The sequence below is a fragment of the Macaca nemestrina genome, chromosome 14 (assembly GCF_043159975.1).
Source record: "Macaca nemestrina isolate mMacNem1 chromosome 14, mMacNem.hap1, whole genome shotgun sequence".
NCBI classification, from domain to species: Eukaryota; Metazoa; Chordata; class Mammalia; order Primates; family Cercopithecidae; genus Macaca; species Macaca nemestrina.
In genome coordinates, this window is record NC_092138.1 from 45750045 (window position 1) to 45765593 (window position 15549).

At 35.8% G+C, this 15549-nt stretch overlaps 1 protein-coding gene across 6 annotated transcripts in view; it reads left to right on the forward strand.

Annotated features, from left to right (window-relative positions):
- The window catches only part of LOC105489083 (coiled-coil domain containing 171), a 395301-nt gene that overhangs the window by 328900 nt on the left and 50852 nt on the right, over positions 1-15549 (forward strand). For all 6 annotated transcript variants that reach the window (XM_071077821.1, XM_071077823.1, XM_011753730.3 and 3 more), the window contains one exon: positions 10777-10929. In XM_071077821.1, coding sequence (XP_070933922.1) covers positions 10777-10929 — 153 coding nt within the window. The remainder of the gene's footprint in view (positions 1-10776; positions 10930-15549) is intronic.

A 15549-nucleotide genomic window follows, 5' to 3' on the forward strand; every position in this document is an offset into this window, starting at 1 on the left:
TCATATAGGCCCTTTATTATGTTGAGTCCTATTCCTTCTCTGCCTAGCTCTTTGAAGATTTTTATCATGATGATATACTGAATTTTACCAAATGCCTTCTCTGCATCTATTGAGATGATCATATGGTTTTTGTCCTTAATTCTGTTTATGTGATGTATCATGTTTGTTGATTTACATACGTTGAACCATCCTTGCATTCCTGCAGTAAATCTCACCTGATTATAGTGTATTATCTTTTTGATGTGCTGTTGGATTCTATTTGCTAGTATTTTGTTGAGCGTAACCATGTTATCATTGTGAGATCTTCTTCTTTAGGAATGACATAATAGTAACTTTTATTATCAAAGAGACATATATTAAATATTTAAATATTTTATATTTAAAATATTCATATTATGTCTAATAATTTACAACTCTCAGAAATATTGAAACCTTCTTTTATGAGCTAAAATAGTAATTTGATGTCATTATTACAGATAATATTTACCTGAGGGTTTATTATATGCCAGGTAGTTTAAGCTCATTTCACGTATTAATACTCATTTAATTTCTATAAAATGTTATAAGGTATGAATTTTTATCCTAATTTTGTGAGAACATATTACATTTCACATATTTAGTATATCTGGCATATGTGTTTTAACAATATATTTACATAAGATATAGAAATGAAGTATGTTTGTAATTATATGAATTAATGTCAAAATGTTAGAGGTTTTTGCTTTCCATTTACTCAAAAATGTAGATAAAAGATTTGATATTGGGAGGGGCGGAGCAAGATGGCCCAATAGGAACAGCTCCAGTCTCCAACTCCCAGCGCGAGCGACACAGAAGACCGGTGATTTCTGCATTTTCAACAGAGGTACTGGGTTCATCTCACTGGGGAGTGCCGGACGATCGGTGCTGGTCAGCTGCTGCAGCCCGACCAGCGAGAGCTGAAGCAGGGCGAGGCATTGCCTCACCTGGGAAGCGCAAGGGGGAAGGGAATCCCTTTTCCTAGCCAGGGGAACTGAGACACACAACACCTGGAAAATCGGGTAACTCCCACCCCAATACTGCGCTTTAAGCAAACAGGCACACCAGGAGATCATATCCCACACCTGGCCGGGAGGGTCCCACACCCAGGGAGCCTCCCTCATTGCTAGCGCAGCAGTCTGTGATCTACCGGCAAGGCAGCAGCGAGGCTGGGGGAGGGGCGCCCGCCATTGCTGAGGCTTAAGTAGGTAAACAAAGCTGCTGGGAAGCTCGAACTGGGTGGAGCTCACAGCAGCTCAAGGAAACCTGCCTGTCTCTGTAGACTCCACCTCTGGGGACAAGGCACAGTAAACTAAACAAACACAGCAGACACCTCTGCAGACGCAAACGACTCTGTCTGACAGCTTTGAAGAGAGCAGTGGTTCTCCCAAAACGGAGGTTGAGATCTGAGAAGGGACAGACTCCCTGCTCAAGTGGGTCCCTGACCCCTGAGTAGCCTAACTGGGAGACATCCCCCACTAGGGGCAGTCTGACACCCCACACCTCACAGGGAGGAGTACACCCCTGAGAGGAAGCTTCCAAAGCAAGAATCAGACAGGTACACTCGCTGTTCAGAAATATTCTATCTTCTGCAGCCTCTGCTGCTGATACCCAGGCAAACAGGGTCTGGAGTGGACCTCAAGCAATCTCCAACAGACCTACAGCTGAGGGTCCTGACTGTTAGAAGGAAAACTATCAAACAGGAAGGACACCTACACCAAAACCCCATCAGTACATCACCATCATCAAAGACCAGAGGCAGATAAAACCACAAAGATGGGGAAAAAGCAGGGCAGAAAAGCTGGAAATTCAAAAAATAAGAGCGCATCTCCCCCGGCAAAGGAGCGCAGCTCATCGCCAGCAACGGATCAAAGCTGGACGGAGAATGACTTTGACGAGATGAGAGAAGAAGGCTTCAGTCCATCAAATTTCTCAGAGCTAAAGGAGGAATTACATACCCAGCGCAAAGAAACTAAAAATCTTGAAAAAAAAGTGGAAGAATTGATGGCTAGAGTAATTAATGCAGAGAAGGTCATAAACGAAATGAAAGAGATGAAAACCATGACACGAGAAATACGTGACAAATGCACAAGCTTCAGTAACCGACTCGATCAACTGGAAGAAAGAGTATCAGCGATTGAGGATCAAATGAATGAAATGAAGCGAGAAGAGAAACCAAAAGAAAAAAGAAGAAAAAGAAATGAACAAAGCCTGCAAGAAGTATGGGATTATGTAAAAAGACCAAATCTACGTCTGATTGGGGTGCCTGAAAGTGAGGGGGAAAATGGAACCAAGTTGGAAAACACTCTTCAGTATATCATCCAGGAGAACTTCCCCAACCTAGTAGGGCAGGCCAACATTCAAATCCAGGAAATACAGAGAACGCCACAAAGATACTCCTCGAGAAGAGCAACTCCAAGACACATAATTGCCAGATTCACCAAAGTTGAAATGAAGGAAAAAATCTTAAGGGCAGCCAGAGAGAAAGGTCGGGTTACCCACAAAGGGAAGCCCATCAGACTAACAGCAGATCTCTCGGCAGAAACTCTCCAAGCCAGAAGAGAGTGGGGGCCAATATTCAACATTCTTAAAGAAAAGAATTTTCAACCCAGAATTTCATATCCAGCCAAACTAAGTTTCATAAGTGAAGGAGAAATAAAATCCTTTACAGATAAGCAAATGCTTAGAGATTTTGTCACCACTAGGCCTGCCTTACAAGAGACCCTGAAGGAAGCACTAAACATGGAAAGGAACAACCGGTACCAGCCATTGCAAAAAGATGCCAAAATGTAAAGACCATCGAGGCTAGGAAGAAACTGCATCAACTAACGAGCAAAATAACCAGTTAATATCATAATGGCAGGATCAAGTTCACACATAACAATCTTAACCTTAAATGTAAATGGACTAAATGCTCCAATTAAAAGACACAGACTGGCAAACTGGATAAAGAGTCAAGACCCATCAGTCTGCTGTATTCAGGAGACCCATCTCACACGCAGAGACATACATAGGCTCAAAATAAAGGGATGGAGGAAGATTTACCAAGCAAATGGAGAACAAAAAAAAGCGGGGGTTGCAATACTAGTCTCTGATAAAACAGACTTTAAACCATCAAAGATCAAAAGAGACAAAGAAGGCCATTACATAATGGTAAAGGGATCAATTCAACAGGAAGAGCTAACTATCCTAAATATATATGCACCCAAATACAGGAGCACCCAGATTCATAAAGCAAGTCCTTAGAGACTTACAAAGAGACTTAGACTCCCATACAATAATAATGGGAGACTTCAACACTCCACTGTCAACATTAGACAGATCAACGAGACAGAAAGTTAACAAGGATATCCAGGAATTGAACTCATCTCTGCAGCAAGCAGACCTAATAGACGTCTATAGAACTCTCCACCCCAAATCAACAGAATATACATTCTTCTCAGCACCACATCGTACTTACTCCAAAATCGACCACGTAATTGGAAGTAAAGCACTCCTCAGCAAATGTACAAGAACAGAAATTATAACAAACTGTCTCTCAGACCACAATGCAATCAAACTAGAACTCAGGACTAAGAAACTCAATCAAAACCGCTCAACTACATGGAAACTGAACAACCTGCTCCTGAATGACTACTGGGTACATAACGAAATGAAGGCAGAAATAAAGATGTTCTTTGAAACCAATGAGAACAAAGATACAACATACCAGAATCTCTGGGACACATTTAAAGCAGTGTGTAGAGGGAAATTTATAGCACTAAATGCCCACAAGAGAAAGCAGGAAAGATCTAAAATTGACACTCTAACATCGCAATTAAAAGAACTAGAGAAGCAAGAGCAAACACATTCGAAAGCTAGCAGAAGGCAAGAAATAACTAAGATCAGAGCAGAACTGAAGGAGATAGAGACACAAAAAACTCTCCAAAAAATCAATGAATCCAGGAGTTGGTTTTTTGAAAAGATCAACAAAATTGACAGACCACTAGCAAGACTAATAAAGAAGAAAAGAGACAAGAATCAAATCGACACAATTAAAAATGATAAAGGGGATATCACCACTGACCCCACAGAAATACAAACTACCATCAGAGAATACTATAAACACCTCTATGCAAATAAACTGGAAAATCTAGAAGAAATGGATAATTTCCTGGACACTTTCACTCTTCCAAGACTAAACCAGGAAGAAGTTGAATCCCTGAATAGACCAATAGCAGGCTCTGAAATTGAGGCAACAATTAATAGCCTACCAACCAAAAAAAGTCCAGGACCAGATGGATTCACAGCTGAATTCTACCAGAGGTACAAGGAGGAGTTGGTACCATTCCTTCTGAAACTATTCCAATCAATAGAAAAAGAGGGAATCCTCCCTAACTCATTTTATGAGGCCAACATCATCCTGATACCAAAGCCTGGCAGAGACACAACAAAAAAAGAGAATTTTAGACCAATATCCCTGATGAACATCGATGCAAAAATCCTCAATAAAATACTGGCAAACCGGATTCAGCAACACATCAAAAAGCTTATCCACCATGATCAAGTGGGCTTCATCCCTGGGATGCAAGGCTGGTTCAACATTCGCAAATCAATAAACATAATCCAGCATATAAACAGAACCAAAGACAAGAACCACATGATTATCTCAATTGATGCAGAAAAGGCTTTTGACAAAATTCAACAGCCCTTCATGCTAAAAACGCTCAATAAATTTGGTATTGATGGAACGTACCTCAAAATAATAAGAGCTATTTATGACAAACCCACAGCCAATATCATACTGAATGGGCAAAAACTGGAAAAATTCCCTTTGAAAACTGGCACAAGACAGGGATGCCCTCTCTCACCACTCCTATTCAACATAGTGTTGGAAGTTCTGGCTAGGGCAATCAGGCAAGAGAAAGAAATCAAGGGTATTCAGTTAGGAAAAGAAGAAGTCAAATTGTCCCTGTTTGCAGATGACATGATTGTATATTTAGAAAACCCCATTGTCTCAGCCCAAAATCTCCTTAAGCTGATAAGCAACTTCAGCAAAGTCTCAGGATACAAAATTAATGTGCAAAAATCACAAGCATTCTTATACACCAGTAACAGACAAACAGAGAGCCAAATCAGGAATGAACTTCCATTCACAATTGTTTCAAAGAGAATCAAATACCTAGGAATCCAACTTACAAGGGATGTAAAGGACCTCTTCAAGGAGAACTACAAACCACTGCTCAGTGAAATCAAAGAGGACACAAACAAATGGAAGAACATACCATGCTCATGGATAGGAAGAATCAATATCGTGAAAATGGCCATACTGCCCAAGGTAATTTATAGATTCAATGCCATCCCCATCAAGCTACCAATGAGTTTCTTCACAGAATTGGAAAAAACTGCTTTAAAGTTCATATGGAACTAAAAAAGAGCCCCCATCTCCAACACAATCCTAAGTCAAAAGAACAAAGCTGGAGGCATCACGCTACCTGACTTCAAACTATACTACAAGGCTACAGTAACCAAAACAGCATGGTACTGGTACCAAAACAGAGATATAGACCAATGGAACAGAACAGAGTCCTCAGAAATAATACCACACATCTACAGCCATCTGATCTTTGACAAACCTGAGAGAAACAAGAAATGGGGAAAGGATTCCCTATTTAATAAATGGTGCTGGGAAAATTGGCTAGCCATAAGTAGAAAGCTGAAACTGGATCCTTTCCTTACTCCTTATACGAAAATTAATTCAAGATGGATTAGAGACTTAAATGTTAGACCTAATACCATAAAAATCCTAGAGGAAAACCTAGGTAGTACCATTCAGGACATAGGCATGGGCAAAGACTTCATGTCTAAAACACCAAAAGCAACGGCAGCAAAAGCCAAAATTGACAAATGGGATCTCATTAAACTAAAGAGCTTCTGCACAGCAAAAGAAACTACCATCAGAGTGAACAGGCAACCTACAGAATGGGAGAAAATTTTTGCAATCTACTCATCTGACAAAGGGCTAATATCCAGAACCTACAAAGAACTCCAAGAAATTTACAAGAAAAAAACAACCCCATCAAAAAGTGGGCAAAGGATATGAACAGACATTTCTCAAAAGAAGACATTCATACAGCCAACAGACACATGAAAAAATGCTCATCATCACTGGCCATCAGAGAAATGCAAATCAAAACCACAATGAGATACCATCTCACACCAGTTAGAATGGCCATCATTAAAAAGTCAGGAAACAACAGGTGCTGGAGAGGATGTGGAGAAATAGGAACACTTTTACACTGTTGGTGGGATTGTAAACTAGTTCAACCATTATGGAAAACAGTATGGCGATTCCTCAAGGATCTAGAACTAGATGTACCATATGACCCAGCCATCCCATTACTGGGTATATACCCAAAGGATTATAAATTATGCTGCTATAAAGACACATGCACTCGTATGTTTATTGCGCAACTATTCACAATAGCAAAGACTTGGAATCAACCCAAATGTCCATCAGTGACAGATTGGATTAAGAAAATGTGGCACATATACACCATGGAATACTATGCAGCCATCAAAAAGGATGAGTTTGTGTCCTTTGTAGGGACATGGATGCAGCTGGAAACCATCATTCTTAGCAATCTATCACAAGAACAGAAAACCAAACACCGCATGTTCTCACTCATAGGTGGGAACTGAACAATGAGATCACTTGGACTCAGGAAGGGGAACATCACACACAGGGGCCTGTCATGGGGAGGGGGGAGGGGGGAGAGATTGCACTGGGAGTTATACCTGATGTAAATGACAAGTTGATGGGTGCAGCACAGCAACATGGCACAAGTATACATATGTAACAAACCTGCACGTTATGCACCTGTACCCTACAACTTCAAGTATAATAATAATAAATAAATTAAAAAAAAAAAAGAGATTTGATATTTTGGCATGTAGGCTTTATGATATTTTCCACTAATTTCTTCTTCTCTTAGTATCAGGTCCCCAATAATCCCATTGTTCCTGGTGTTCAAATTTGATGTCAGTCTAAACTATTTAATAATATGTACATAACAAATTATATAAATGATGTTCTAGTCTTCAAGTGACGTGCACTTGTTTGTATCTCATAACTTTTTATATTTTAATGCACATATACTTTTAAAAAATGGATAGATGTGGAATTTTATGTTTGAAATTCCCTCATCTTGTTACTGTCAATTATAGATACTATAGAGTATCTCTAAAACAAAAGTTCTTCTTGTTCAGAAACTGTCTTTTGTTCTTCATATACTAGCTGAGTCCCACTGAAATACAGCTCTCACTGCATAGTATAGTCAAAATAACCCCCTTGGGTCAAGGATGACAATAGGATAAATTCTCAAATCCTGGACTTGCTGTATATAATATCATGCTGTTCTATCATTGTTTCCTAATGTAAAATAATGTGATCTTTTAATAAAGGAACAGAATATGTCGTAGAGGGTTAGACTTTAGGAGACTGATACAAGGGTCAGTAGATGCTTACTCCCTCTTTCTTCTACTCCCTCAGTTAATTCAGATTGTCATTTCCATTTCTTGTACCAACTTGACACCTTTCTTTCGTATTAAAGAGTAGAATTTTTCATTGGTATGTTTTGCTATATAGTTTGAATCACTTTTTAATACTGGAAGTTAACATTCTTTATACTTCAGAAGATCTGTGGCTTCTTTGAATAATTGCCTTTTCAGTGATACTCCTCATACCTTCAAATTTTGAAGGAGACTTTTGTTTAGAAGAGCATAGTATATTTTTTACATATTAGTAACATGAAACATGCTTTCTGTATTGATCATTGTACCTTGCTGCTCTGAAAAAGTATCATATGCACTATTATACAAATTTTATTTTGTCTCTCAAATGAAAATATTACTTTAAGAGAGTTGGAATGTTTAAGATTTGAAATCCTAAGAAAAATTGGATTATTATATTCTTTTTAGTGTTATAAAGAAGTAATATGTGGTTTATATTAATATTTCACTGAATATTAGAATTTAGTTATTAAAAGTAGATCAAGGAAGAGTTATCCACTACATAAAATTTCTGACATTACTTCTCAAAAAATTTATTTTTAAAGGGAGATTTGATGGAATATCATTTGTATTATTTATTCCTTTTAGAATGTCATAAAGATGAAATTCGTAAAATGTGTTTCTCCAAGTTTAGAAAATGGGATAACTTTTAAAATGTGGAACTTTTAATCCTAAAATATTAAAGGCCAATTCTCTTGTGACTTACAGTGAAATAATAATCCAGGAGCCCATTACTGATGGAAGGGAACTTTCTTATCATTCAATAAGCATTTATGCATGTTTCAGCCTTTTATACATTTTAGGTCCTTAGACAATAAAAGTATATATATAAGAACCATGTATTTCAGAATGTCTCATTTATATTTTAATGGAGAAGTTGAAAATAGAATAATAGTAATAATACTACAATGAAATTCAATAGTTTACCATTTTTAGAGTGCTTTCTTATATTAAATGCAATATAGTTGAAGGGTTAAGGAATGGGTTTGCATGAGAAATACTTGGATTTGTATCCTGACTATTATCCAACTAAGTGTAAACTTGGACTAGTTATTTAATCCCTCCAAGCTCTTGTGTTTTGCTCTGAAAAGCTAGGTTAAAAAAGTATCTACTCCATTTGGTTACTGTAAAGATAAATGAAATTAAGCATGTAATATGCTTACATGGTCCCTACACTTCAGTAAATACCTAATAAACATTAGCTATTTTAATTTTCTGAGCCTTACAACAGTTTTGGAAGTAGACAAGAAAACGACTCTTTTTTCTCATTTTATAGAGGGAGGAGATGGAGGCTCAGAGGGATTATGTGGCATTTCCCAACAACATAGAGTTGAATCAAAGAAAGAATCAGAAAAAAGAAAAAAAACCCCAGGACTTGTGATTTCTGGTTCACTATCTCAATAGAGAAGATACATGAATTTAAAAGAATTGAGAGAGACTTGACATAGGAAAAAACAGACGTAATTCAAGTTTCTGATTTTCACATACTTTTGAGATGCAGGGGTATGTTTTGTATTAGTATTAGCTGTAAACTTACCTTGAAATGATTCACAGGAAGATAGGTTAGGATATGTCAGATATTCCCAGGTAAGAAGTCATATAATGCTTATGTAGTGTTGGTTAATAAATTCCCATTTGTGTACTTCACCCTTTTATGCCTAGCCTATAGTTATGCTTCTGCTTTTTTTCAACTTGAACAGAGTATCATTAATAATTTATTCATTTGTTTAGGTGTTAAGATTATGTACTTTCCCAAACATCATCACCCTTTCCTAGAAGGTATTTTGTAACAATATATGGTTTCATCTTATGGTTTTTATCTTTTCTAATTTTTCTTTAATTAATTAATTCATTCATTCATTCTTCAAAACAGTTGTTAATTCAAGCAGTCATTCAAACAAGCACTCACTATCTCTGAAGCTCCAGATAGGTATAGGCACAGTATCTGGCCTTAAGTAGCTCCTCAGTCTAGTGAAGAAGATAAACATGTAAACTAATACATTTCTATTAAAGCAATAAATGCAACAGTGGAAGCAGGCATGAAGGATCCACAGAAAAACAGGATAGAAGTTAACACTGCCTTTTTTGGGCTCACAAGAGGATTCTTGAAAAAGATCTGAGCTGGATTTTTGAGGGCAAATAAGAATTTATTAGGCCAAAAGATCTGAATTTTCTGACTTACCTGCAAGTAACTAACTTACCTCTATTTTGCATACATTCTCTACATTGTTTCTTACACTTTCTTTGTTCACTAAATTATTTTTCACATGTATTCACAACTATTCAAATATATAATTTCTCAAAGCTTTCCTAATCCATAACCTTAAGATAGAATGTAATTTGCAAATTCTCACACTGTCTACCATTATACTAAGTTGTGGCTATTGTAGGAACATTTTTCTTATAAACAATATAATATTATTTTTGAAAATGTCTTTGAAATATGGGATTTATTTTGCTATATTTGAGTTATTTTGAAAGCCTTTATAAAAAAGGCATAATGGTATCCTGTACTTAAAATTCATTACAAATTGCTTTAGAAGAAAAAGTCTATAAAATATTATTAAAGTGTGATCCAACAATTCCCTAAATATGGTACTGTTTAGAGGAGATAATAAGTTACCAGAACTTGCTTATGTTAATTGTTTTATTATGTATAGTCCAGTGTGACGGCATTTCTGTGTTACATGAATCAACATAATTATACTTTCCTTACAAAATAGGAATCACATTTACTCTTAAAAATCACAAGATTATTTTAACTCCTTTTGTTTCAAAACATTTGTTTTTTAGGTGGATTAAAAATTTTACTAACTCAGCTTATTTTGAAATATCTTGTTCGTATACCCATTAAGATTGCACCTCTCTTAAGATTGAAATTTAGGTCAAATTACAACTTGAATTTAACTTTACTACAGAAAATAACCATGCCATCTTTTGAAACCACATTCTAAATTTTAAGCACAATAGATCAAAGTACATCTTATTTAAATAAATACTCTGGAATGAAGTCTCAATTATTTTCTCAAAAATTTTCTTAAAATAGTCACTGTTCTCAATATAAAATGTGAAGTTTAGCTTTATTATTTTAAAGAAAGATGAAAAGTTGTTTATTTTAAAATTTTAATGGTTTTGCTTTCAAATTATGGAAATTCTCCTTTGGGGACATATTTATTTGAATTATATGTGACATTATTTTTATTTCTTAAGGCTATGATTAAAAGTTTCATGGATGTCTACCAGCTTGCAAGCACTAGAATCACAACATTAGAGAAGGAAATGACATCTCATCGAAGTCACATCGCGGCCTTAAAATCAGAACTTCACACAGCTTGTTTACGTGAAAATGCAAGTTTACAATCAGTAAGTCCTTGTTATAATTTTTATAACTCCTTGAATCTTGGGTTATGTTTACATTTATGTTTTTAATGTTCATAAGATCATTTGCCAATATATGTAATTTAGGGTAAATGATCAAGTGACATAAAATTATTTGTGTGGAGAAAAATTTGAAGGAAGAAAAGCAATTAATTTTTTCATGGTATTATGTATAAAGATATGCATATTGTTATCAATGCTAAAACACTACATCAAGATTCTTTTGTGTTTGGCAGTGCAGCTGACAGTTGGATTTGGCAGTATGCATAGTTAAAGCTTGCAACTGTCTGAAGATTCAGTGTGTCCCATTAAGACAGAATATTATTAATTATGCGTATAACCAAAATGGTAATTAGAACATGTGATTATTCTCTGTAGAAAACTAGACTTATCCATAATACATGCCTAGCTAAAGATGCATGTTGTGATTCATCTATATGATTAAAATTCAGTTTCAGCAGCTATTTTCATGTCTTAAAATTTTAGCCCATGATGAAATTTGGGCTCATGTAACACTAAAAAAAAAAAAAAAAAAATTCTACACTTGAAATATATGTTTGGGGAGTTTTAAAAAATGAATGTTTTGTGACATAAAGGAATAAGTAAACATTTAAACTTTCCCTCAAAAGGCTGATATGTCAACAGTAGATTCACAAAGTTACAAATAATTGGAATGTCTTTTTAATTTTTTTTTGGTTTGATTACAGTGACTTATAAAGAAAAACAGTATCATTTTGCTATTCAGCTGTTGACCCACTTCAAATGCTACATTCAACAGAAAAACAGTGTTAAAACAAATAGATGCATGGCTGTGGTCTGATTCCTCACCTTCTGGTCTTAGCTCAAGTGCCAGCGTCCAAATAAAGCCTTTGTAACTAGGGTATTCAAAATCACAACCATGAACCCTCCCTGCCCCCTGAAAAGCTCTCTGTCTCTCTCTGTTTCTCTTTTGCCCCATATTTCCTGTCTACCTTCCACCTTTCTTATTTTATTTTTTCCCCTCTAGCAGTTATCATCAAACTGACATATGGTGCATTTTATTTATTTGCTTATTGTTTGTTTGCTCCTTCCTCAGTAGAATGTAGGTTCCATAAAGAAAAGCAATTTTCAGTGTTTGCTTCATTTCTGTGAAGACATTCCAGTTCCAAGAGCAGTCTGGCTCATAGTAGGTACTCAATAAATATTTATTGAGTGAAAAGTGCGAGTAATTTATCCAATAGATGTAAAAAGGCGATTATTTGGGGCCACAGTTGTGAGTTCAGTTTTTGAAGTGACTTTGTTAATTTATTAATGAGAGATTAGTAAATTTAACCTCCACCAAGAGAAATTAAAATGAAGAGGAAACTTTTTAAAATTCTGGAATATCTAGAATTTATTCTAGCCTTTTTCACATTTCTTCTTGCTGTCTCTGATTTGATTGATTAATTTTACATTATACTGTTTAAGTTGTATCAGCTTTGTTGGGATGTACTATTGTTTATTACTTTTTACTATTATTTAATATGAAAACAATTACTTGTATTTTAAGAAGACCGAACTTGGTAAGGTGAGATTGTTTCTCCGTGGGTTCAGTTTTTACCAATTGTTATGCTACTGATACTTAATGAAAGTGTGTTTAATATACTTCACAATCATACCAAAACCCTACTTTTCAACATTTTTTCCCCTTTGAGCATATCTGCAGGATACACTCATCGTTTCATTTAGAAGAGGTGGTTTACCTGGTAGTGATTTTTCATCTCTAGAATGTGAAAAATTCCCCCAGGTGATTCTGATGTATCCTTTTAGGAAAATGCTGCCCAATTCCATGTCTGGACAGGATGTGTGCTCTCCTGTCTTTTCACTTAGTTCAGAATCACTGTTGTAAAAATAATAAACTTGTGTAATGGTTTTTATTTTTTGAAGATATTTGTATATGCATTTACTAACTTGAACTTTTTAAGAACTCTCTAAAGGAAGTAGAAAAACAAACCTTTGTCTTTGTATTTCATAGATGAGAGGCAATATTGTTTGCTGGGTAAGACCATGGGCTTTGGAGTTATATCCGTTAGGAATACTATCAAGTGTAAGTCACAGAAAATCTGACTAGCACAATTTAAAAAACAGGGGAGTGCACATATCTCTTTGACCTACTGATTTCATTTCCTTTGGATATATACCCAGTTGTGGGATTGCTGGATCACATGATAGTTCTAGTTTTAATTTTTTGAGGAACCTTCATACTGTTTTCCATGACTGTACTAATTTACATTCCCACAACCAGCCTGTGCAAAGATTCCTTTTTCTCCATGTCTTCACTAACACTTATCTTTTGTTTTTTGTTAACAGCCATTGTAACAGGAGTGAGGTGATATCTCATTGTAGTTTCCATTTGCATTTCCCTGATGATTAGTGATATTGAGCATTTTTTCATATACAAATCAATTTGTATATCTTCTTTTGAGAAATGTCTATTTAGATCTTTTGCCCATGTTAAAAATCAGGTTATTAGTTTTCTTGCTATTGTTAGAGGTCCTTACATGTTTTGGATATTAATCCCTGTTACATGTATAGCTTGCAAATATTTTCTTCCATCCTATAGGTTGTCACTTAACTGTGTTGATTGTTTCCTTTGCTGTGCAGAGCTTTTTAGTTTGATTTAATCCCATTTGTCTATTTTTGGTTTTATTGCATATAATTTTAAAGATCATTTCCCAAAAAATCATTGCCAAGAACAGTGGCATGGAGTTCCCCCCATGCTTTCTTCTAGTAGTTTCAGAGTTGTGATATCTGCACTCCTATGTTTATCACAGCACTGTTCACAATATACCAAGATACATAATCAGCCTAAGTGTCCATCAATGGATGGATAGATGAAGGAAATATGGTATATGTACACAATAAATATTATTCAGTCATAAAAAAGAACAAAATTTTGTCATTTACGACAACATGGATGAATCTGTAGGACATTATGTTAAATGAAATAAACCAGGCATAGAAAAACAAATATTGCATCTCACTTATATGTAGAATCTAAAAAAGTCATCTCGTAGTAGAGAACAGATTGGTGGCTACCAGAGGCTGGAGTGGATATGGGAGAGAGAACAATGGGGAGATGTTGGTCAGAGAATATATAATTACAGTTAGATAGGAGAAATAAGTTCTAGATCTCTATTGTACAACATGGTGACTATAGTTAGTAAATACATACTCTTGAAAAATGCAAAGAGTGGATTTTAAATGTTCCCACCATGAAAATGATACCTATGTGAGGTATTACATTTGTTAATTAGCTAGATTTAACAATTTTACAATGTATGTATACTTGAAAACATGTTGTACATGATAAATACATGCAATTTCATCTGTCATTTAAAAAATAGAGAACTTTTTTCTCACATCACAGGAAGTCTAGAAGTAGGTGTTTACTGTTACTAGTTTAGTGGCTCAACTTTTCTGTAATTTCTCTGCCACTCCGTCATTGTCATAAGATTGCAGCCTAGATGTAGGATTTGTAGTAACATTCAAGTCAGAAGGATGGGATAGCTTATATATATATGTGTAACTCAGTTATATATATGCCTCCAAAGGCATGTATGTAGACATATAGATATAGGTATATAGATAGATCTCTATACACACCTTAAAAGGCTTTTCCTTTTTAAAAACATATTTAATATTTATATATTTCAAAGAAGGGAAAATCTTCTAAAGAAGCTCCAAACAGGTTTCTGCTAATGTTCCAATAGCTGGAAATGGGTCATGTGATCACACGTAGCTGAAATAAGTCAAGCGACAAGGGAGTTAGGAAGGAGTGGGTATTGTGTTAACCAGTTAATAGTGTGTGCCATAGAAGTCAAATAAATTTGGATTCAGGTTCTAGTTCTATCAGTTGCTCACTATGTGGCTTGCATGTCAGGGCTTTCATCTGTAAAATGGGGACAATGATATTGTTACCTAATAGAGATGTTGGGCAGTCTAGTGAGAAGTGTTAAAGTACTTAGGACCTTGCGTCACACTTAGTCCCCCGCAAAATATGTCAGCTATTATTCTGATCACCATTATCTTGGTAGAAAGCAATTGGATTATACCACAGGAAAAGATTATTTACTAACCTAACTCTTTCAACTACCGATTTCATCATTTTATCCTGCTTCTTACTATAGCCTTGAGCATGTAACTCCTCTTCTTTGATCACCATTAGTATATTCCAATGACTGAGCTCTCTGCACCTTTCTGCAGCCTGTTTTCCTCTCCTTTCATTTACACATTCTTTTTTTTTAAAATTATTATTATTATTATACTTTAAGTTCTAGGGTACATATGCATAAGGTGCAGGTTTGTTACATATGTATACTTGTGCCATGTTGCTGTGCTGCACCCATCAACTCGCCAGCACCCATCAACTCATCATTTACATCATGTATAACTCCCAATGCCATCCCTCCCCCCTCCCCTCTCCCCATGATAGGCCCCGGTATGTGATGTTCCCCTTCCCGAGTCCAAGTGATCTCATTGTTCAGTTCCCACCTATGAGTGAGAACATGCGGTGTTTGGTTTTCTGTTCTTGTGATAGTTTGCTAAGAATGATGGTTTCCAGCTGCATCCATGTCCCTACAAAGG